The 25,121-nt window shown below is 50.6% G+C and overlaps 1 protein-coding gene across 5 annotated transcripts in view; it reads right to left on the bottom strand.

Annotated features, from left to right (window-relative positions):
• Window positions 1–25,121, bottom strand: part of LOC135820752 (uncharacterized) — a 38,175-nt gene that overhangs the window by 7,886 nt on the left and 5,168 nt on the right. For 2 of the 5 annotated variants that reach the window (XM_065333777.1, XM_065333773.1), the window contains exon 6: window positions 23,086–24,255. The exons of the other annotated variants lie outside the window; for them this stretch is intronic. In XM_065333777.1, coding sequence (XP_065189849.1) covers window positions 24,231–24,255 — 25 coding nt within the window. In that variant the 3' untranslated portion in view covers window positions 23,086–24,230. Of the gene's footprint in view, window positions 1–23,085; window positions 24,256–25,121 lie in introns of those variants that run through there. 5 annotated transcript variants of the gene reach the window in all.

Raw genomic sequence — 25,121 nt, 5'->3', positions numbered from 1 at the left:
TGTGGCTGGCTGACCTTGGCAAGCTGGATCTTTACTCTTGCCCGGTGGTCCAGGCCAGTGGATGAGAAGCAGATCAACGTACTTCATCTGCCACAGGAACACAAGTTTCGGAAGAGATGCACACACGTACGAACAGACATACATGACTGTTATTATTCATACAAACAAACAAACAGACAGACAGACAGATAGAAATACAGACAGACAGACAGACAAACAAACAAACAGACAAACAGACAGACAAACAAACAGACAAACAGACAGACAGACAGACAGACAAACAAACAGACAAACACACAGAAAGACAGACAAACAGACAGACAGACAAACAAACAGACAAACAAACAGACAAACAGACAGACAAACAGACAGACAGACAGACAGACAAACAGATAGACAAACAAACAGACAAACACACAGAAAGACAGACAAACAGACAGATAGACAGACAAACAAACAGACAAACAAACAGACAAACAAACAGACAAACAAACAGACAAACAGACAGACAAACAGACAGACAGACAGACAAACAGATAGGCAGACAAACAGACAGACAGACAGACAGATAGACAGACAGATAGACAGACATATAGTCAGACAGACAGACAGATATCTGGAAGAAGATTGTTTTCCACTCGATGACATATCACCAAATTTCTAGCAACAAGTTTTGCGTTAAATATCACAAAGCCGTAGATAGGCGAATCACACTGAAGGAGAAACATTTAGACTCAGCTAAATACTGCTTCACTCCGGATCTCTTCTGCACAATCTGCAGATACCCGGCCCATGGCAGAATTATTTTTCACGTCACCTTCGTCAAGGGTAGATAAACAAGAGTGTGCAACTCCCGGATGATTTGGCCCACGGTGGAACGCTTTGTTGACGTAATCTTTTCTACGACACACACGCTGCAAGTATTTTGGGAAGTTTGGCCTGGCGCACTTGGCCGGGCTTTACATTACAAGGTCAGCTCCCAGCACGCGCTCTCACACTGCTTTGCGGCAAAATGCCCATGCTCTGTACGAAGGTGACGTCAATATAAATTCTGCCATGGGCCGGGTATTTGCAGGTTGTGCACAAGAGATGCGGAGTGACACACTATTGTTTATCACCTCTTGCTGCTATTTAGTGACCTTGTCATCACACAAAATAACAGACCGAGGAACAGACATAGAGAAAGATGCATACATATAGACAAAAATGTGTCCTCATGCATAATTAAGAAGTAGTTGACGATCCCCTTAATGACGACAAACTGGCACTTAATTTCGACAGAAACAAGTACACAAGGGAAAAGTGACAGGACAATTGCACAGAGGGACAGAACCTATCATGGCTGTCTTCAATACGTTATCCCCGTTGCGCTCAGTCCTGTCCCTCTGTGCATTTCTCTTATGTCAAAATACGAACACACAAACAAATATCCTTTCCGCAAATATCAGGTTAGATTCTGAGAGAGTTCTGAATTTCATGGTAGTATCAGAAAGAAATGCCGGAATGCAAGAGTCTTGTTGGTACGAACGCTGAACAGGATATCATACCTGCTAACTATCCCGATTTTGGCCAGGACAGTCCCGATATCGAGGGTGGTAATTCGCACCCAAAAGTGTATTTGTCACATGCATCACAGCTACAGGTGTACACATTTCTAGGTATGCCATTGTCACGATCTCAGGTTTGCAAAGGTTGACAGGTATGCCATTGTCACGATCTCAGGTTTGCAAAGGTTGACAGGTATGCCATTGTCACGATCTCAGGTTTGCAAAGGTTGACAGGTATGCCATTGTCACGATCTCAGGTTTGCAAAGGTTGACAGGTATGCCATTGTCACGATCTCAGGTTTGCAAAGGTTGACAGGTATGCCATTGTCACGATCTCAGGTTTGCAAAGGTTGACAGGTATGCCATTGTCACGATCTCAGGTTTGCAAAGGTTGACAGGTATGCCATTGTCACGATCTCAGGTTTGCAAAGGTTGACAGGTATGCCATTGTCACGATCTCAGGTTTGCAAAGGTTGACAGGTATGCCATTGTCACGATCTCAGGTTTGCAAAGGTTGACAGGTATGCCATTGTCACGATCTCAGGTTTGCAAAGGTTGACAGGTATGCCATTGTCACGATCTCAGGTTTGCAAAGGTTGACAGGTATGCCATTGTCACGATCTCAGGTTTGCAAAGGTTGACAGGTATGCCATTGTCACGATCTCAGGTTTGCAAAGGTTGACAGGTATGCCATTGTCACGATCTCAGGTTTGCAAAGGTTGACAGGTATGCCATTGTCACGATCTCAGGTTTGCAAAGGTTGACAGGTATGCCATTGTCACGATCTCAGGTTTGCAAAGGTTGACAGGTATGCCATTGTCACGATCTCAGGTTTGCAAAGGTTGACAGGTATGCCATTGTCACGATCTCAGGTTTGCAAAGGTTGACAGGTATGGATGCTATGATCAAGCAGAAATTTCCGCTGGTCAATAATTTCGTCCAACTTCAAAGAAAGGGAGTTCGTCCGGTTGTAAATTGTGTCCATGGATCATAAGAGTGTATTGAAAAGCTGGACAAATTGACATTAGTCTGGAATTTGATTTAGTTCAAAAGCTCCATGGACGAAAATGACGAAATTAACTTCCAGACGAATATTTCTGCTTATACAGTGTGCCATGATCAAGTAGGACTCTGCACTGCAACGTTCCCACTGTGATAGAGTGGTCCCATGGTAACAGGACTTGGTCAAGCATGCGCATGCTCCAAAGTTGTTGCGCAATGATGTAGTGCCTGTTGTTGTTTTGAGCCCGATTTTGATGGCGGCTGGTATGTAGTCTTTTCCTTTTTGTACTTCCCGTTTCATGTTTGTTCAGTCCTAATAATTATAATATTCCCGTCCTATCCGGTTGTGTTGCTGTGGAGTCCGGGAGGAGAGTTTTCAGTCACAAGTGGTGCCGAAACCCGTTTGCTGAACCTAGTCTTATTCGTTTTTTCTGACAGTGTTTTTGGTCGACGGCCTGTATAGTGATGGCGTCGGGTCCTCGCGTGGACAATTTGCTGCGACCTTTTCGGGGGCGCGATGATAATCTGGATGAATTCTGGCAGAAGTTCCAGGTGGTGGCAGGCATCCAGAAGCTTGAGTCGTCAGCAGCCCGGATGGCCGTACTCCCATTGTATTTGTCGGGTGATGCATTCACTGTTTGGTGTGAGATGGCCAGTGATGATCAGAAGGACGAGGCCAAGGTAAAGCAGCGGCTCGTGGAGTCATTTTCAGTCACCCCTGCCGATGCCTACCACCAGTTTGTCAAGCGGAGGAAGCGTGCGGACGAAACTGTCGACGCCTACTTGGCGGATCTTCGGCGGCTGCAACGGCTGAGTGGACACAAGGAGGCAGCGGACGGCAAGGACCCGATCCTCTTGGAGCAGTTCCTGGTGGGGCTTCCGCCTCACTTCGCCGTGCAGCTTCGTTTGAATGCAGCCTCTCAACCTGCTGGGGCTACGGTAAGCTCAGTTGCAGCCCAGGCCCGTGCCCTTTGTGCTGCGGGCAGCTTAGTCAAGGAACCCGTTGCTGCTCTGACAGCCAGCCCTGCTCGACGACCCAGTGGCAGTTCCACCCCTAGTCGCCTCTGCTATGAGTGTCATCAGACTGGGCATTTGCGGCGCGATTGCCCGAACCGGCAGAGACGTCCTCCTGTTTGCTTTCATTGTCAGCAGCCCGGCCATGTCAAGCGTCAGTGCCCTCAGCTGAAGTCTAGTGGTGGTGCCAGTTCTTCTCAGACGCCCACTAGTACCGCCTGTGCTGCGGGCTCGGGCTCGTCGACCACGGGCAATGCCTGCCTCAGTGTCGTGGCAAGTCCCTGTTCGTCGCTGCCCAGGATTCATGTCTATAGTGAGGGCCAGGCCAGGCTGCGTGCTGCCGTGGATTCCTGCTCTAGTAAGTCCTTGATCAGCTATCGCGTTGTCTCCGAGTTGGGTGTACCCGTTCAGCTCGTAGAGTCCAACCCGCGCATTACCGCCATCGATGGGCAGGAAGTTGTGGTGTCTGGGCAAGTCCGGTTGACTGTTCATCGTGACGATGACAAAGTGCACCTGCCTGAAGTTACTGCTGATTTCCTCGTTGTCGACACCTTGGATGTGGTTGACGCTGATATCCTTCTGGGACTGGACATTATCTCCTCCGTGGGTGGCGTGCACCTTGGTTATGCCCCCGATGGTGTCCTCGCAACCGTATGGTTTGGTCGCCCGCGTGATCCGTCAACTGCATCCGATACCACGTCCGAGTCTGACAACCCGGAGAGCTCCGCTAAGTTGCCACGCGATGTCTCTGTGTCACGAGATGGGCCGAATGTCACCCTGTCCATGGGTGATGCTGAGGTCGCCTTCGACGCCGAGCGTGGTTTTTGGGAAGTCCAATGGCGTTGGTGGGCAGGCGCACCACCGCAAGCCCCTATTGGCTCTGGTATTGGCGAATACTCCCGCCAGAAGCTGTCACCGGAGCAGGATGCCAAGTTCCAGGCCGAGATTGACCTTTGGCTGGCGGAGGGATGGCTTGTACCGTATGATGCTGATCGACATGGTCCACCAGGCGCCGTACTGCCACTGTTGGCTGTGTGTCAGGAACATAAGCCTACCACACCCGTGCGTCCGTGTTTGGACTACCGTGCGCTGAACGTTCGGATCATCTCCAGCCCTGGTCGGGAGGCACCCGCGTGCCCTGAGAAGCTTCGCGAGTGGCGGCAACGGAAAGGCGCGTCCAAGATTGTCGACATCCGTAAGGCCTTCCTGAATGTTCGCATCCACCCAACCCAGCAGCGGTTCCAGATGGTCGTTTGGCAAGGACGACAGTACGTGATGGAGCGCATGGGCTTTGGCCTTGCCATTGCGCCGAAAGTCTTGGACACTATTGTGAAGTGGGTGACCCGTGACTTCACCGACACCGATAATTACATTGATGACATCATCACGCCGACAGATCAGGCGGAGGCCCTTGCGGACGCGCTGACCGCCCATGGATTGCCTACGAAACCTGCTGTGGACGTTGATGCGACTCGCGTCCTTGGTCTGCAGACGCACGATGGCCAGTGGGAGCGACGCGAGCCACTGCAACCCCCTCCTACCCAGATGACTAAGCGGAATGTATTCCAGTGGTGTGGTCAACTGACTGGTCATTATCCGGTCTGTGGCTATCTGCGCCCTTTGGCTAGCTGGCTGAAGCGCTTGGCGTCTGCAACAACGGATGCCTGGGATGCAGCTGTCCCCCAGGAGTTGTGCGACCTTTGCCACGATGCGGCAAAGCGTGTGGAGGGCGACGACCCTGTTCATGGAGCCTGGACTGCGGACGATCCCCAAGACTGGCGTGTTTGGTGCGACGCCTCCAGCATTGCCTACGGTGTCGTGCTCGAAGCTGATGGTACTGTACTCGAAGACCAGTCGTGGCTCCGCGGTGCCACCGATAAACGCCACATCAACGTCGCCGAGCTAGATGCCGTGGTAAAGGGCCTCACTCTCGCGTCGTCTTGGCGTATCCCGAAGTTGTGCATCATGACCGACTCCCAGACGGTGCATGGGTGGCTGCGTTCTCTGTTCGACAACATCAAGCGGGTTCACGTCAGTGGGTTGCACGAAGTCCTCGTGCAACGCCGGCTGCAGGTTATTCTCGATATCGTCGACTCGTCCGGCATGAGTGTTGACGTGGTCTGGGTACCCACACAGCAAAACATTGCTGATCAGCTCACACGTGTCCCACCGCCGTTCCTCCGCTTTGCCCGCCAGACTGCGAAGATGTCTGGCCCGATTGGTGATGCCGATGTCGTTGGCGCCGCTGTCGCTGATGATGCCGCCTGGCGTGTCCTAACCCTGGGCGAGATTGCCGCGACGCAGCAGCAGGACGAGGTGATTCCGGTTGTCGTCGAGGACCTTGTGGCCGGCCATGCTGTCCGTTCGCCGGCATTCCAGCGTGTTCAGCAGCAATTGACCGTCGTGGATGGCGTGCTGATGCGGAGCGTCAAGCTACCCCCTAACGAGGTCATGTCAGTACCAGTCGTGCCGAATGACATCGAAGAGTTCGTTCTTCGGGGTGCCCATCAACAGACTGGCCACGCCTCCTGGGAGGTCATGTGGCGGTTTCTCCGGGGTGTCTGTTACTTCCCCAACATGGCCGAGAAGTGTCAGGCCTTCATCCGCCGCTGTCCCCCCTGTACGGCTGCAAACCCTCGTGGTGGCCCCGGTGTGCCACCGACACGACCTGTCTCCGCCAACGGCCCCTGGAGTGTTGTCTCCATCGATACCTTGGAGCTTGGTGTCAGCCGTTCTGGTTACCGCTACGTACTCGTCTGCATCGACCATTTTACCAAGTGGGTCGAAGTTGTCCCGATGAAGCGCCACTGTTCAGCGGAGGTCGCTGCTGCCATGGTCTCTATCTGCTCACGATGGGGCGCGCCTGAGGTTGTGCGTAGCGATAATGGCACTGAGTTCGTCAATGCCATTGTGTCAGCCCTGTTCAAGTCCTTTGGCGTCACGGTCCAGCGGGGCGCTGTTCGACATCCCCAGTCACAAGGTTCTGTGGAACGTTTCAACCGGACGCTGTTGACGATCATCCGCAAGACGCTCGAGGATGATGACGACTGGGAGACTGCCCTCGAGCTTCTGTTGTTCCACTACCGTTCTCGCCCGCACACCGCTACGAAGATTAGCCCGATGGAAGCCATGCACGGCTGGCAGCCTCACCGTCTTCTCATCGAACAAGATTCCACTGAACTGTCCGACAGCGCCTGGGTGGACAAGTTGCAGCGGAAGTCTGCCCGCCTGCGCGATCACCTCGAAGTTGAGCTAGCACGGCTTGACTTCCTCGATGCTCCCGTGCCCGAGTGTCCATACCCCGTTGACACTGCCGTCCTTCTTCGGCGTCCGGAGCGGCATTCGAAGATTCTCACCCCCTTCGAATCTGGATGGCACGTAATCCGCATCATCTCCCCGTCGACAGTCCGTATTGCCACAGCTGATGGTCGCTCCAAGCTGGTGAACGTGGATTTGCTGAAGAGAGATCCACAGGCTCCTGATGCGCATGGCCCTGCCGACGCGCCGGCGGCAGTGGAGGATGACGACCGGGACCCCGTTGTCCAGCTCGTGTTGCAGACGCCCCCCGTACATGATGCCATGCCTGACACGCCCGTCCATGGCTATGGTTTGCGCGACCGTTCCAGTCTGCAGGTCCCTGGTCGGTTCCGTACGTAACTCACACCGTTGTGTTCATTTACTGCAGTTTCTTGCTGGTTATTCTGGCCTTTCCCGCATCCATATGACATGCCTTGTAGAGTCCTATTACCACTGTGTGTGTGTCTCTAGTTTTGGTGCAAAATCTGTTTTGTCCAATGCCGCTCGCTCGTTAGTCTCCGTTTCCTCTTCCATGTGCTGCATGTGTCATTCTGGACTTTTTCGTGTGACGGTACATTGCACCATATGCTTTGTGGCTGCTCATGCCGCATCTATTCTGGTTGCGTGGGTATTCTCTTTTCTATTCGGTTCCGGTATGGTTGCCCTTCACTTGCTGTTTGCCATCTTTTATGTATATCCGTGTGTATGGTCCATCTGCGAGACCGTTGTCTTCTTTCCCGCATTTTGTGTCCCTTCTTTCCACTTTTGTCCCCTTGGAATGTTTCTTTGCCCGTTCACTTTGGTGATACAATTTCCCTGTTACCAGGCGGAGGAGTGTGATAGAGTGGTCCCATGGTAACAGGACTTGGCCAAGCATGCGCATGCTCCAAAGTTGTTGCGCAATGATGTAGTGCCTGTTGTTGTGTTGAGCCCGATTTTGATGGCGGCTGGTATGTAGTCTTTTCCTTTTTGTACTTCCCGTTTCATGTTTGTTCAGTCCTAATAATTATAATATTCCCGTCCTATCCGGTTGTGTTGCTGTGGAGTCCGGGAGGAGAGTTTTCAGTCACATACGTGTACCAAAGGTAACGATTCTCACTTATTCTCGACGCTCAATAGGACAGTATATGTATCGATTTCTGTATAACGATTTCTATTTTAACGACAGATTTCTCCTCGTTAGAGCTAGCACTTCGTTATACGTATGGCTTTTACCATGTTTACAGTACGCAAAGCTGACTGTACATGGTAGATCTACACATGATTTAGAGAGAGAGAGAGAGAGAGCAGGAACTGGTATGATGTACATCCATCATGTTGCCATACATAACCCCGCTCTCATGGCGGGGGTTATGTACTCTTGATGCTGCGCATTCATGCACTCTGATTAGGCTCTGGCGGATTATGCCGCGCCGTGATACCATAACAACATTTTGAGGGAAAAATGTATTTTTCACCATAAAGTGCTCTGCAACACTACAATTGCAGGGTGGTTTCTGTAACGTGGTTGACTTGACCATGTTCAGGCAGTGCATGCTTTGACTGCATGTCGCAGCATACCACATGCATGCATGCGTACACGCGCACTGTGCGCAACTTTGAACTGTTGAGTGGAGAGCTTGTATAGCCACGCACAAATACGTCTTGGTAACTCAAATATGGAGTGGTTCCGGTTCACGGAACGACATTGCACTTGTTACTTGAAAGGATTAGGTGACTTGAAAAGGAGTGTCACCAGAAAACCTTATTTGAGACAAGTTGAGACAAGTAGAGACAAGTAGAGACAAGTGAAGCATGCAAAAGGGAAAAGGCAGCAAAAAAAGGAGCCACAGGCTCGCTGCGCATGCTCCGGGCTGAGAGCTGCAAAACAGTGCACGCGATGCGTGCAGCAAGACATCAGCATGACGTCAACATGATGTAACACATAAACAAATAAAGACATAATAATGAGCGTAACGCGGATTCGTGATGCATATTCACGACACTCCCCGGGCATTGGCCGGAGAACAGAATTAACCATAATTAATAACAAGGAGAAATTTCACACAAAACACGTGGAAAGATAACTGAAGAGCATATAGAATGCGAGAGTAATGAGAGCGAGCGAGCGAACGCGCGCACGAGAGAGAGAGAGAGAGAGAGAGAGAGAGAGAGAGAGAGAGAGAGAGAGAGAGAGAGAGAGAGAGAGAGAGAGTTAAACACGGCCGTCGGCGATCAAATCCTGCAAGTTGGACTGAAACTTGCTGGCAGCGGCTCGTGTTGGTCTTCGTACGACTGCAACGGGAGTGCTAGTCTTCTGAGCTGGGGTAGCTGAGGAACTGCTGGTCTCCTGAGCTGGGGTACCTGGGGATTCCGAGGTACTGCTGGTCTCAAGCGGACACAGTAGACTTACTGGCCGCTTGACGGTGCGTTTGTCCGAAGTGAGGACGGTGGCAGAGCGGATGTTGCCATCGCTGCTGGTGTGTACTTCTTGGATTCGTCCTAGGCGCCAGTGGCCGCGAGGCAATTCCTCCTTGATGAGGACAACGTCAGCAGGCTTCGGAAACGTTGAGCATCGAGTCCTTGACTGCTTGAATGATGACGTGTGGGCTTCTCGCAGACTGAGGAGGTACTCGTTCCTCCAGGCAAGCCAGAACTGATCAAGGTGTCGTTGGCCCTTCTTCCAAAGGTCCAACAGGCTGTCTGCAGAGGAATTGATGGGCTGATAATCCGGGTCGGTCGGGTCGTTGCTGACCGTGAAGAACCCCTGTGTGGCAGACAGGCTGATAAAATGACCAGGCGTCAACACTGTGCACTGTTCTTCGTCGACATAGACTAGCGGCCGAGAATTGACGACAGACTCAACTTCTGGCAGGAGAGTGGCGAGTTGGCTGGATGTGAGGAGGCGTCTCCCGATGGTCTTGCGCATAGAACGCTTGACAATACCCACAAGCCTTTCATACATTCCACCCATCCACGGAGAGTTGGCGATGATGAAGTGCCACTGGATTTGATGGCGGCTAATGTAGGACGTAACACTGGTGTCTACCACAATGTTGCTCCAGGCAATGTCAAGAGCGGACTTGGCCAGCTTAAATTGGGGAGCGTTGTCGGACACAACTAGCTCTGGCGTGCCACGGCGGGCGACGAAACGTCTCAATGCGAGCAGAAACTCGGCAGCTGTCATGTCGTGGACTGGCTCCAAATGAACAGCTCTGGTCACCATGCACGTGATCAGGCAGACCCATGCCTTAGCGGTTTCTGACTGTGTACGGACGAGGATTGGGCCAAAGTAGTCCAGGCCGATGTGTGAGAATGGTCGCGCTTGGGTCACTCTGGTAGAAGGTAGCGGACTCATCTGAGGTGTCTTGTATGGCGCGCCTTCGTAGCGAATGCCCGTCTGACAGCGGCGCACGAGGGCCTTTACAGCTGATCTGCCTTTCGGGATCCAAAACTGATATCGGACACGGGATAGTGTGTGCGCTACGCCGCCATGCATGACCTTGAGGTGGCAATCATGTATGATCAGGTTGGCAATGGCGTGTTCCTTGGAGATCAGGACGGGAAACCTCGATTTGGAGCAGAGGTCAGCATTCTCCAGTCTTCCACGGCATCTCAGTACTCCGTTGTCGAGCACTAAGTTGAGCTTAGTTGCCAGCGGATGTTGCTTCCCACTGGACAGAGCGGTGATAACATCTGCATAGTGTGCAGACTGGCTGTGGCTGATCCAGACTTGCTCTGCTGCTTCGATTTCTCTAGGCGTGAGAGGTCCAGATGGAGTTGGTTTCTTCCGCAGCCTACAAATGAAACGAAAGCAAAGTGCAGACACACGCACTAAAGAGTCGAACGACGAGAAGTCGTTCACAACAATGCCATATGGGAATACATCAGATTTTTTATTTGTCTGTGAACCCTGACCAAATGGCTGACCCCCCGACCCCTTTGAGGTGACTTCCGGAGGACCCTCCGCCGGCGCAACAGTGACGGTTGCTGCAGTGGTGCCTTCAATCGGCAGGCTGGGGCCGTTCCACCAGGTGTCGCATTTTAACAAGGCTGCGGCGCTCAATCCACGGGATGGCAGGTCGGCTGGATTCAGCTTTGTCGGGACGTAGTGGTGGAGAACGTCTGGAACGGCTGCGATGGCGTTGACGCGGTTCTGCTCAAAGACGGGTAGCTTCGTGGACTTGAGCCAATGGAGTACAGTCGTTGAGTCGGTGTACAGATGAGTGGCTTGGAACTGGATGTCCAGTTGCTTGCGTAGATACACGATAAGGCGAGATCCTAGGCTTGCCGCCATCAACTCTAACCGTGGGATCGTTTGACCCTTGACGGAAGACACCTTCGTCTTGCTAAAGATAATATGGCGCTGACTCTTATCACCGACAGTGCTTTCCAAGTACGCAACGGCAGCATAGGCGATCGCTGACGCATCGCAGAAGATGTGCAACTGATACGACGGGCTCTTACATGTGGGTACGCCAACGTAGCGTAAGATCGGATAGCTGCTAGATACGTCAAGGTCGGCGGCTATTGGGTGCCAGCGACTGAGGACGTCGGAGGGCAGTGGGTCATCCCATGACACAGCAAGCTTCCAGATATCTTGCATAAGAACCTTCGCTCTGATGGACACGGGGGCGAACAAGCCAAGCGGGTCGAAGAAGCGAGACAGTGCCTGTAGAACCTGGCGTTTCGTAGTGACAACAAGGTTAGCTGCATTAGGCGACTGTACGGACAAGACATCCTCTCTGGGGTCCCAATGGAGACCAAGGCATTTCTCGCGAGTGCTTCTTGAGCGATCGTGTTCTGGGATCTTGTCCAAAACCTCGGAAGAGTTTGATGCCCACTCTCTAAGGTTCATGCTGATTGCGGAGAACGTCGCCTTTGCTGATTGATAGTGAGCGACAGCATCGTTGATGGTGTCCTTGCCCAGGATGATGTTGTCTACGTACGTGTTTCGGAGAATGTCGTCTGTCTCCGGTGAACAGGTCTGCGTGAGGTGGTACTTGATCGTTGCAGACAGCAGGAAAGGGCTGGAAACAACACCGAAAGGGACTCTACAGAAACGCAGAGTTTGGAGATTGCTGTAGTTGACTGGTTGGTTGGGGTCATCCAACCACAAGAAACGAGTGACATCACGATCGGCTACGTTCAAATTCATCTGTAAGAACGCCTTCTCGATGTCACTGCAGACGGCAATAGGGTGCATGCGGAAACGCAGGAGAATGCCGCAGAGATCAGGGATCATGCACGGCCCAGGGTACAGACAATCATTGAGACTGGGCGAAGTCTTCGATACACGAGCGGATGCGTCGTACACGACACGGATCTTAGTGGTGCTGCTGGACAGCTTGAGCACACAGTGATGTGGCAAGTAGTGGATTGGATGCGAGTTGTCTCTCTGGTTGGGACAAGCAACGCGTTTGATGATGCCAAGTGATAGTTGCTCTTCAAGTACCTTGCTGTACTTGACGAAGGTATCAGGCTCGTGACGGAGACGTTTAATGAGTGACTTCAAACGTCCGAAAGCAAGTGGAAAGTTGTTTTCCAAAGGCGGATGTTGTTGTCGCCAAGGCCACCCGACGGTGTACCGTCCGTCCTCAAACACGACCGATTGGAGGAAGTCGTCATACGCACGATCGTTGCTGGGGCGTGTCGCAATGAGAGAGTCGAAATCTTCAACAGCCCAGAAGCGCTCAAGGTCAAACGAGGGATCTTCTCGTCGATGACTTGCTACGGCCAAAGTGGTGTTGCTCTCGATTACCGAACAGGCATGCTCAGTTGCTACTGTGCCGGCGCAAACGAAACCAAGTGACGAGTCCAACAGCTGCAGACCATCGGGAAAGGAGATGCGGTCAGTGCCCAGGATCTTGTAGTAGTGATCAAGACCAATGAGGATGTCGATACACAGGCGATCGTTGGATGACGTGAGCGGCTCCGCAAGAGGAAGGGTGTTGAGGCTCGGGTGTCTGTTGGTGTCCAAGGGGACGCGCCATATCGGTGAAGTGATTTGGGGAATCACATTGGCGGACAACGGAAGGATTGAGTCATTCTTCAGTTTGAGATTGACTTCGACGCGTGGGTACTGAGACGTGTTCCTCGATGCACTACCGAAAGTAGAGAGGGCAATGTGATCTTGACCTAGAACACTGAGGTTGGCTTTCGCCTGGAGCGCCTGCGTGACGTACGACCGGCAAGAGCCACTATCGAACAGTATACGTGCAGACAGCGTGGTCGGGGTACCGGAAGAGTTGGACACTACATCTGCAACTGCGGTTTGCATGATGACGGACTGGTTGTCGCCTGCGACTGTGGTAATGGCAGGACGTGGCTGGAAAGGTGCCGCGTTGGCACACATTGCGGAGCTTGGTTGTGCACCGAATTTCACGGGACACAAACTGGAGTGATGGTCAGGCTTACGACAATAGAAGCAAGGTTTCTGCAGACTACATGACGAAACACTGTGGCCTGGCCGTAGGCACCGTTGACACTTGTCGCCGAGGCGTGGTTTCCTTGTTTCAAGAGTGCTATACTTGGAACACATGTCAGAGTAGTGGCTTTCCCTGCAGAAAGCGCAGACTTTCTTTCTTGGCTGTGATTGGCGACTCGACTCACCGACAAGAAGTACGGACGACTTATGTACGGAAAACGGCTGTTCATGTTTGCTACTGGCGGCATGACTGGATTGGCGCTCGGCTGTCTCCTGCGGTACTATATACGCACACAACTTGACTCTCAACTCGGCGACAGACCACGGATCAATGCCTTTCTGCAACTCAAGTTGCGCAAGCACGTGACGCGGAAGCTTGCTGGTCACTCAGGTATAATAAGGTGATCATGTGTGTACAAAACTTGTATTGGTAATAACTTTGGCATACATTAATATTTTTCATCCAAATTTTCTGTGGCGATACATTGGGTTAGTTGTCATCGATTTCCAATATCAAATTTAAATTATGAGCCGAATGACGTCATCAGTGCTACTTTTTATGTTCAGATTTCAACCCAAAACGCGGAGAAAACGAAAAATAGTGAGGCCACAAATCCTGGTGAACTGGATAGCCTTTGGGCCCTAGATAAAGGATATTGGTGGATATTGTACATAGATAACAACATTTCGCTGGAAACCAGTATCGACTTGTTTCACCATACGCACTGTACACATTTAGTATACGAAGCTGTCGTACCTCGGGGTCTGTTCAGACTCACCACCGCGATGAACAGGTGTTTAGTATCGATATCCAGCACATTCCCGCTTGCTGGGATGTACAGCTAGCCAATGCAACAGCTCTCATTCGCCAAAGACATTCCCCACGCTCCGCGTTTATGGATGAAGCTGTCATTGCCGTTTCAAAATAGCCGACATTGTCTCTTACACATAAATGACTGCGCTGTACATGTAGTGCATCACACCAGCAATCTGCTGTAGATCTACAGACAGTGCATGCAGCGAGCCGAGCATGCGCACTTGAGTAGGGTACTTGACTCCCACGCGCGTTCGCTGGTCACAACTGTGAACTGAGTCTGTACACGCGACTGTGCTCGTGTCGTTCTGACTTGCAAGTGCACTCTGTACTGCACTGATGTACTGTATGACTAGTCGACTGGACAGGAACAATGCAAGTGCAGTTTTCAGTGCGTGGACTCGGCTACTAAAACATTTTGTGGAAGCAAACAAGCCTTCTTTATGATCTTGGTCATTTTTCTCAATCGACTCTGCGCTTCCAGCTAGATGTGTCCGTGGGGTATTGCCCAACTAGAACTGTATTCCTCACATGCCCCAGGTCGCGAGGAGCTAATCACTTTTGTCAGCAGAACTCCTGCTCGGGACTCACACATTTATTCCGTCCGATGTCATCCCCGCTGCGAGTGGGGAGCTTCATGCCCACGATAAAAGAGAACGTCATGACATTTTTCTCAATCGACTCTGCGCTTCCGGATTTCCAGCTAGATGTGTCCGTGGGGTATTGCCCAACTAGAACTGTAGTCCTCACATGCCCCAGGTCGCGAGGAGCTAATCACTTTTGTCAGCAGAACTCCTGCTCGGGACTCGACACATTTATTCCGTCCGATGTCATCTCCGCTGCGAGTGGGGAGCTTCATGCCCACGATAAAAGAGAACGTCATGATATATTTTGAATCCTTCATCAGAGAAAGCTATTCGAGCTCAAAACGACACAAGACAATGGCCATGATAATGATACTCATACAGATCGCGATGTGACCAGTGGTGACTGGCCTCCAAAAGTGTTGCAAAAGACTTGAAGTATTTTTCAAAACAGGATTGTGAAAAAAAGGTGAGCGCTCGAGTGCGGCGAACACGGCCAAACGCCATGTTTTCCTTGGTAACATGACGTCAGCCACATTATCACCATGGCGAGTTGCAGCGCTGATCTTGAACTAAGTTGAAGTACAGCGGCACCAGAAAAGTGTCCTTATTCTACCTGAGCATCAGTGAAATGAAGATTGGTTGATCGGTGTCTTCTTCAAGAGCGTTGAGATTGCGTAGGTGTAGTTCTACCGTATCGTACAGCTTACGGAGCGAGGACGGCTTGTTGGTTGCCGGTGGAGTTTCCATCAGGGCGACATGGTGAGCATTAACCTGCACCTGCGTGTTGCCATAACGCTCGTCGAGCAGGCCAAGAGCAACAGCATAATTTGCATCTGACAGAGACAAACCAGAAATGGTGTCGAGTGCATTGTGTGTCACATGCTCCTTTAGGTAGGAAAGCTTCTGTACATCGCTTAATCCAGTGTGGTTGTGTACAGATGCCATGAACATGTCGTGGAAAGACTTCCATTGCAGGATGTCACCATTGAATTTAGGTAAACCTAACTTTGGTAAATTGACAGTGGACTTGTGAGATGCTTGAGTGGTGAGTGATTCACTATGCTGTTGTAGCAGAGTTTGAGTTTGTTCCTGTGTTTGACGATGAATGGTGAGTAACTCTTTCATCTGGCTTTGCATTAGCTTGACAACTGAGTCGTCGTCCGATTTGTTAGTACTCGACTCTGGAGAGGTCTGACAATCTGCTGCTGATTTCAGTTGCCGGAGAAATTCGGAATTTGAGCTTTTTGATCACGCTCATAGCTTCAAACTGGAAGTCCAGATTATCGTCTGCTTCCTGTTTACAAGCAGCTTCGTCAGAGCTCTCCAGGGCGGAGGAATCAACACAATTTGACAAAAGTTCACAGACCTCATCAAATGCTACGACATCGGACTCTAAAGATGCACATGTTTCACTTAGCTTTTCTGCTGTTGCAGATGAGGGAGCTCCAGACAATAATGCGTTGCCGTCATCGAGGCATTGCTGGATGCTCTTCTTCAGCCGAAGTATCTTGCCGCGATACCGCTAGTCCGTGAGCCAAAACTCAAAATCACAAGTGCCGTTGCACTCTCGGAGGGACAAGTCGCCGCTTACAGTGTTGGTCAAGGACATCACAAAGGATACGTTTTCGCTTGTTGGACGTTCCAGAACCGATCCAGAGACCTTCGGGAGGGCTTCTTTTCTCGACCAAATTCCACCGTGAGAACAAATATTTTACGCGAGTGGTGAGGTGTGCATCGGACGAGTAAGCACAAAAGTACGATTTCGGGTGGAGTGAGGAAAAATTATTTATTTTTTAGAAGATAACGACGTTGACGACAATATGGATTTGGGGTTTTGTGATCACTTTATTGAAGTTTATTCCTTTCGTGTACATTGATGTTGTTTGACAACAATGGAAGAGGAGGAAGACGTTTCTAGTGGCAGCGAGGTGCCAGATGGGGCAGCTGACGGCAACGAAGTGGCAAATGACAGCCCAGCGGAGTAATATTGCTGGAATTTGTGTCTGTGTGACAGCACCCAATTTAGTAGAAACGAGAAGCCTGCAGCGAGTAATATCGAGACTACAAGTTGGCGTCGCATCGTCAGCGCTGTTCGAGAGAAGGACGACCATGTCTGGGATTTTCTCTGCCAGCACAAGGGCTCAGGGAAGAGCAGATGGTGTGGCTGGTATCATGGAAAGTGCTACACCAATTGCACGCATGTGATCCTGAGCATTTGCAACACTGGAGAAGACCAGTGCCTCTGATTTTGCTTAATCTATACTTACTGACAGTGATGTGCATGTAGTAGTGAACCCAGAGCCACATCCTAAGGCCAACAAGGGGCTACCTACCAGGAGCTTAGTGGCTGATACGAACAACGAATGCCATGAAAGCAGAGCACGGTGTAAACACAACACCGAGAACTGGTCCACCCAGAGTTTACGGAAGGGAATGTTTTCTTGCAGGCAGCACTGGAGAGGGCAAGACGACAAGTAGCGAGGGCGAAACCAGCGGTCCTGGAGGTCCAAGCCAGAGCACCTGGCTGCTTGACGAGGAACATACTATACCATTGTCTGTGTATGTGTGCCAGTGTGTGCATGCGTGTGTGCATGCACGTTTCTGTGTGTGCGCGCGCGCGTTTGTGTGTGTGCGCGCGCGCGTGCATGTGTGTGTGCTCGTGCATACATGTGTGTGTGTGCGCGCGCATGCATGTGTGTGTGTGCGCGGGTGCATGTGTGTGCGTGCTAGGCGCTTTCCTTTGTTGGTGACACCACCCCAGGCTACAACTGCGGGCCGGATGGTGGGTGTCGGGGCACGGTGTTGCCACAATCACTGTGGTCAGTGTGATCCGTGTTTCAGGTCAGTGGTGGGTTTTAGCTCACTGCAGCCAAAGCGATCATGTTGCAAGTCAACCCGAGGGTTCCAGCTGCACAACTGCAACAAATGGATTCAAGAAAAGTCTAGATCTCGCTAGGACGTTGATGCGAGCAGCGCCTCAGCCAAACTCTCCATGTCTGTCGGCCCCTCACACGAGGGGACATGTAACCGGAAACGGCAATGTTCAGGACAGGACAAGACAGGAAGTGTGTTCCGGCCGCGGGACATGCTGTTGTTGCTGGTTTCGCAGCAGAGGAGCTTTGGCCGACCACACGTGCATCCCTAGATTGCCTTCACTCCCCCATCCGCTACTGGACTCTGCCTCGGTGATCAGGCAGGCACCAGGGACATCTGCTTTTCCTTCGTTCGGTCGCTGTCCGTCTTGTGAAGAGAGATCAATTTACAACTGACGGCAGCAGGACCACAACAGACAACGGGCATCGGTCATTTTGCACTCACTGAGGTGGGTCCTCCTCCTGATCCGGCGTCCTCCTGGAGTCTGTTCTTCTCCCATTGCCATTGGGGTTGCGTGCCTGGGAGACTGCATAGTCGGATTCGGCAGCTGGTCCATGTGTGTGTGTGTGCGCGTGCACGCGTGCCTGGGAGACTGCATAATCGGATTCGGCAGCTGGTTCATGTGTATGTGCGCACGCGCGTGTGTGGATGTGCACGCATGCCTGAGAGACTGTATAGTTGGATTCGGCAGCTGGTTCGTGTGTGTGCCCGTGCGCGCGTGTCTGGGAGACTGCATAGTCGGATTCGGCAGCTGCTTCATGTGTGTGTGTGTGTGTGTGTGTGTGCGCGCGCATGCGCACGCGTGTGGGTGCGCGCGTATGCGTGTATGTATGTATGTGGCATCATCTTATATCGGTAGTTATCATTCTGTGTATTACTGTGTACTGCGGTGGACTGCGATAGCACACATTATGTGCCAAGATGTGCACCTAGCTGGTGATTTCCAACTGTGTTATGTTGAGTGGAAAATGAGCAATGACAGATAGTTTTTGGTGCTGTATGAGTGTGTTAGGCAATCAATAGCCAATTCCAACCTCTTGCATTGGCTGTCAGGTTGGATAGGATCAGCGCGTGCATTTACAACAGTGGTGACGTACTTCCTATTGTACTACCGTAATGTCACATTAGCTTCAGTGTTCATATCATTCTATACTGGAGTATTCTACGTACATGTATTCAGTAATGGAGTGGTTATTATATACTTCACTCACCAATTCATTGCTCGCTATTATCTACAAGTCCAATTCCAGTATGATGAAGTCAAGAGGCGATTTATCCAGCCAAGTAGAGGAACTTGGGATACGAAATCCAAGAGAAATCATTAGGGTATTCTCAGTTCAGCCATTCACGAATGTAATTGTTATTCTTCAACGCAAACTGAGTAATATTTGACCTTGAACAGGATGAAAAGAAGTTCATGCTCGGGGCAGAGTCCGCCATTCGCTCCAGAAGGTTACTCACTACAGTCTTCTACGCCTAGGAAGTGGTGAACAAATATCTCGAGAGGTATTTAGGACATTCTTTGAAGTCAGTTTAGTTCTGAACGAATGCATTGTAACTTTGCTGCAGTTTGCATGCATGATCCGGATTGATAATTCTCAGCGGTAAAAAAATTCAAATCTAGTTTTGTGCACTGGTTTTTTAGGCACCCAGGATGGCAGAGGTCGTATCTGTTCACGGGGGAGACAGATGAATCCCGGGACATACCACCCTGGGGCCTAATAAATTACAACTCCGAGGAGAGGGCAACTTTGTCTAGTTGTTGTTGTTTATTTTAGAGCAAAGAGAAAGAAATGTGTCATGCGCATGCGCATATCTGGTGAGGGAGCTGACGTCATGCAGCGAGGTCGCTACAGTACTCCCCCACCAGAGAACAAGCGGAGCGCAGAGAACGACAGAGAAAAAAAACAAGGAAATAGAAAGAGCGCTGCATGTGGCGTACCCAATGTTTGTTAAAGGGGAAGTATACCCTAAAATCAAATTTTCACCAGTTGTAGTCTTCTGGGTGCTGAGTCGAATGGTCTTGGTCCGAGGAAGCTGCGACGCTCCCTTCCTACTTGAATCCCAATCGAACTCGCGCACTTCCACCGAAACTGGGTGACTGCGCCCTACGAGATGGGGATTTGTATGCAAAATGTCACTAAAAGCGCCATTTCGTTCTTATAAAAGCACGGATCACCGCGATTGGCCCATATGTTGTAGTCTTTTGGACGCTGAGTCGACTGGTTTTGGTCCGAAAAGGCTGCGATGCAGCGTTCCTCCTTTATTCCCAATCGAACATGGTTGAACAAGCGGTCACGTGCTCCTGGGTGCCCAAATCACCTGGTCACCGCGCCAGCAGGCGACAACTTTCACACCAAGGTTCAACTCGGGTTCAACTCGAGTGACAGGACTGTACCCAAAAAAGGTCAAACAGGCTAGTAAGTTGTACCCTGCAGGCACGGGTGACCAGCTGACTGGTGTACGCAGGAGCACGTGACCGCTTGTTCAACCATGTTCGATTGGGAATAAAGGAGGAACGCTGCATCGCAGCCTTTTCGGACCAAAACCAGTCGACTCAGCGTCCAAAAGACTACAACATATGGGCCAATCGCGGTGATCCGTGCTTTTATAAGAACGAAATGGCGCTTTTAGTGACATTTTGCATACAAATCCCCATCTAGTAGGGCGCAGTCACCCAGTTTTGGTGGAAGTGCGCGAGTTCGATTGGGATTCAAGTAGGAAGGGAGCGTCGCAGCTTCCTCGGACCAAGACCATTCGACTCAGCACCCAGAAGACTACAACTGTGAAAATTTGAATTTTAGGGTATACTTCCCCTTTAACGAGGCTAACAATGGCCGAAACAGAGGAGAAAAATGCAGAAAGCGAAAAGAGATGCATGACAGAGGCGGGTTAACATGTCAGAGGTGGATTAACGTGACAGAGGTGGAGAGCATGTCAGAGGCGGAAAGAGAGAGAAAAAAACGGTATGCAAACTGTGAAGGCAGAGGCAAAGACGCGCAGTAATCAGTTGCAGGAAAACTTGCTGATGAACAGCCCATGTAGCCGTGTATCAATGTGGCGAGGCGGCGACTGGGTAGTCGGCAGCCAATCCAGGTACGGAACATGACAGCAATACAATTTTGTAGTAGTAGCAGCAGTGCTGGCTCCACGACTGGGGAGGCTTTGCGGGTGGAGGGGGCCAAGCTCCAGCTGTGGCCGGCGCACACTGGACGGTGGTTGGAGGGTGGTTGCTCCACAGCTGCTCCAGGTCCAGGCGGTGAGGTGCGGGATGGTGAGGCTCAAGTTTAATGTCAACAGCCGGTGATTGACAGGCAGCCAGTATGCGGCCCGGTGCACGCAGGAACGGACTCAGTCACTGCGGCGAAAACCAGTGATGGCTGCGCTGGCTGACGGGCGGAAGCAGCATGACGACGGGATGGCGGCGGCAGGAGGGCGTAGTCCGCAGCAGCTCCAGGTGTGCCGAGGGCGGGTGGGCGGCGAGAGGCACCACAAATTCCCAAATCCGGAAAGTCAAAATACTATAATGCTCCGCGAGCGCAGCGTCGGGGGTCCACCAATTTAGGCACCCTGGTGGCAGAGGTCGTATCTGTTCACGGGGGAGACAGATGAATCCCGGGACATACCACCCTGGGGCCTAATAAATTACAAACTCCGAGGAGAGGGCAACTTTGTCTACAGTCCATTCATAAAAAGATGGGTCCTGGCTCTGGCGAGCTCCCGTATTTGGCGATTTTTCGTGATTTCATCGTACACAGTGCAGTATTGCGAACTTTGAAATTTGAAAAAGGGTCCAAAAAGGGTGCCTGAACTGGGGTTCGAACCGCAGAATGCACTGTTGCAGGCGGGGTCAAACGGCCTGGATTTGATGGTTTTTCCCAATTCAGTGCTTTTGGGGCAAAACCTGGCCGAAATTCTATTCTTGCTATGGCTTGCTTTTTGGACAAAAAACTTCAGAAACATAATTGGAAGAGGATTCCATATGGGATTGCAGAAAAAAATTCTAAAAAAACTCAACGTTTGACCCATTTATGGCCAAAAGCTAGAATTCATTTTTTTCTGAATGGACTGTAGTTGTTGTTGTTTATTTTAGAGCAAAGAGAAAGAAATGTGTCATGCGCATGCGCATATCTGGTGAGGGAGCTGACGTCATGCAGCGAGGTCGCTACAGTTTCCGCGTTATGTGCACTCGTGGAATCTGCTCATGGCTTCAAAAAATGAGAATCCGTGAACAAGCGCAAAAAAATCAAGTGAAGAAGGCGAAAATGGCCGCTGCTGTCCGTGAGCAAAGTTGGATGTTTGGCGTCTTCTGTGACCTCCCTGGATCAGTTTCGAATTGTCCAACAAGTGGAAATCGCTTCAGGATACCATCCTGAAGCGGTGTGCTGAAGGACGATTTGTCCCTCTCTGGGTGCAACGGTCGATGCTAAAACAGCCGATTCTGAGATTTGGCTCACGGACTACGCTTAGTTGATGCCGGATTAGGAGCATCGGCACTCGAAGCCTTTTTTGGTGGCATTCCCGGGTTTCAGCACCAAGTTTGTGCGCAACTTTGAACTGTTGAGTGGGAGAGCTTGTATAGCCACGCACAAATACGTCTTGGTAACTCAAATATGGAGTGGTTCCGGTTCACGGAACGACATTGCACTTGTTACTTGAAAGGATTAGGTGACTTGAAAAGGAGTGTCACCAGAAAACCTTATTTGAGACAAGTTGAGACAAGTAGAGACAAGTGAAGCATGCAAAAGGGAAAAGGCAGCAAAAAAAGGAGCCACAGGCTCGCTGCGCATGCTCCGGGCTGAGAGCTGCAAAACGGTGCACGCGATGCGTGCAGCAAGACATCAGCATGACGTCAACATGATGTAACACATAAACAAATAAAGACATAATAATGAGCGTAACGCGGATTCGTGATGCATATTCACGACACGCACACCCACAAAGAAATGTACGCATGAGTCGTGACGTCGCGTTCGACGTTCAAGTCAGAGCAAAGTCCATGCATAATAAAAATCAATCAATCAATCAAGCTGTAATACATATAGAATGCGACTTCGAGTATAACGACACTTTTCTGATGCCCCGCCGAGTGTCGTTATACGCAAAGTTGACTGTTGTTGCACACCGCACAGGCTACCTGCTTTTGGGGTTATGCGAATGACGTCATGGTTATGTGAATGATGTCATGGTTATGTGAATGATGTCATAGTTATGTGAATGATGTCATGGCGGTGAGTCAGTGGAATCGCCTATGGGCACTATGTGCAGAGCACGAGTCAGTCACGGCTACATTGTATGCATACAGCCTCGTGAGTTTCTAGCACAACACCGCCGTGTATATGTGCCGCGACTTTGCCACAGCATCTCGACTGATGATGTAATCGCATAACCTCCATAGCAGTGAAGGCCACATGACACAACAAGAACACAACGAATCGATTCTATTCAAATCTTTACTTCCTGGGGCATGTCACATGACTGCCCTAACTGAGAGGAGTGTGTACTTAGTCTTTTGAAAATCGAGTCAGACCGGCTGACTGCTGTGCCGGGGTCCGGCTTGAATACAATGAATGCTATAGTGATTGCACATAATCAAAAAAACTGCAAAATGCTGGAGCAGGCAAAAAACTTGAAAAACGGCAAAATACGAGCGCAGGAAGCAGAAGCTGAATTGCAACTTCCGGATGAGGAAGTAGGGGGGGGGGGGGGCACACTCCAAATAAAGGAAAAATATCAAGAGTCGAACAAGGTCGGACTCCAGTTCGAGAATATTCACATTGCTTGTGGGAGACGCAGCGACACTAGCGAAGCAGTGCATGGACAGCGGTTTGATCAAGATCTTTCCTTGATATGCATGCACAGACGAGGCGTCTGTGCGTCTTGCCGGAAGTATTTGCATGTACATGTATGCATGTGTGTGTCAGCGCATGTGTGCACATCGGCATGTGTGTGTGTGTGTGTGTGTGTGTAAATATGTGTGTGTGTGTATGTGTGTGTGTGTATGTGTGTGTGTATGTGTGTGTGTGTGTGTGTGTGCGTGTGTGCGTGTGTGCGTGTGCGTGCTTGTGCGTACGTGCATGCGTGTGTGTGTGTGTATGTGTGTGTGTGTGTGTGTGTGTGTGTGTGTGTGTGTGTGTGTGTGTGTGTGTGTGTGTGTGTGTCAATGTATGTAGTTGTGATACACTGCTACTTCTAAAGCATTGCTAAATCTAAAGGAAAACTTGGGGAAATGATAAATCAAACAAATACGCAAAACGGGTGTGGGAAACCCACTAAAGTTGTATGAAGAAAATCAAAAGTGCTACGCTGCATGATAATTATGTGTAGTTCATGCAAAGAATTTTCAAGAGAATATTTTACCAATAATTCAATAAGTGGCGGGAGATGGTGCAAAAAAAGATAAAAAATACCTAGAAAACGATCATTCAATTCACTTGGCATCCATTACGAACCAAATCTGAACATGCAGAACAAAGAAATGAACGACAAACCTGATGCAGGTCATGATTCCGTGTGACTATTGTCCATGTCCAAAGTGCAGCCTGAACACTACTTTGAGCAAGCACTCCACTGCGCAAGGCACTGGACAGAGATAGGCGTTGGCCACCACGGACAGCACACGGCAAACCTACGCGGAGCATCAGGTTTTGTCGGACGCCTTGCCGGCTCGAGACGACGGGATCGTGAGCTCAACCGTCAATGAACCGTGCACGCCTAAGAGGGAGTGCAAAAACAAACATAAACAGACAGAAGAACACCCATGGTGAGCAGGTACATTAAAACCTGTCAAGGCGGCCACTCGGATAAGCCAACCACCATCCTACTGTGGTGGACATGGAAATCCGGTCGCACGTCTAGCGGCCCCAGGGCGCTGACCATGCAGCCGTCGATAAGCGGTGCACACATGCATTTATGCGCTGCAGCGCGCTGGTCGCATAGGATCAACATGTGCACGGCACGCAGCGTTCTGTACGCGCTGAGGGTGCCGGCCCCGGTCAATTGACTGGATTTCCATGTACGCTACAGTAGAAGACCACTGCAACCAGGATCGACCCAGGGATGCTATTTCCAGTCAAATGACCCTTGATGAGGCGACCAGCTGGCAACAGAGACCACATTTTGAAGGTCTCTTTAGCGGTCATCTTAGACCGATTTCAATGTGCTGTCTCATACCGATGAAGATACCGATCGGCAGATCCTGCCAAGTTCTGTCTTTAGCATTATCGAACTTTCGGCAGTATCGCTGCATTCACAATCATGTTCACAAGTACATGTACATTGCTGCATGGGCATATTCATATCATGTACCTGTACAAGCACATGTACACTGCTGTATGGGTATATTCACATCATGTACCTGTACAAGCACATGTACACTGCTGTATGGGCATATTCACATGTGCTAGAAAACATTGTACTACACAGTATTGCATGTATTGTAGCACCCTGCACTGTCTGTGTGTGTTTCCATATGCAGTTTGCAGTTCCCTTCGACTGTACTGTACACATTCACACTGTATGTATTCACCCCCCCCCCCCCCCAACACTGTTTGCAGACATCATGATTAGTGTTGTGCACG

This window comes from Sycon ciliatum, chromosome 7 (genome assembly GCF_964019385.1).
Source record: "Sycon ciliatum chromosome 7, ocSycCili1.1, whole genome shotgun sequence".
NCBI lineage: Eukaryota > Metazoa > Porifera > Calcarea > Leucosolenida > Sycettidae > Sycon > Sycon ciliatum.
This window is presented reverse-complemented; position numbering and strand designations above follow the sequence as displayed.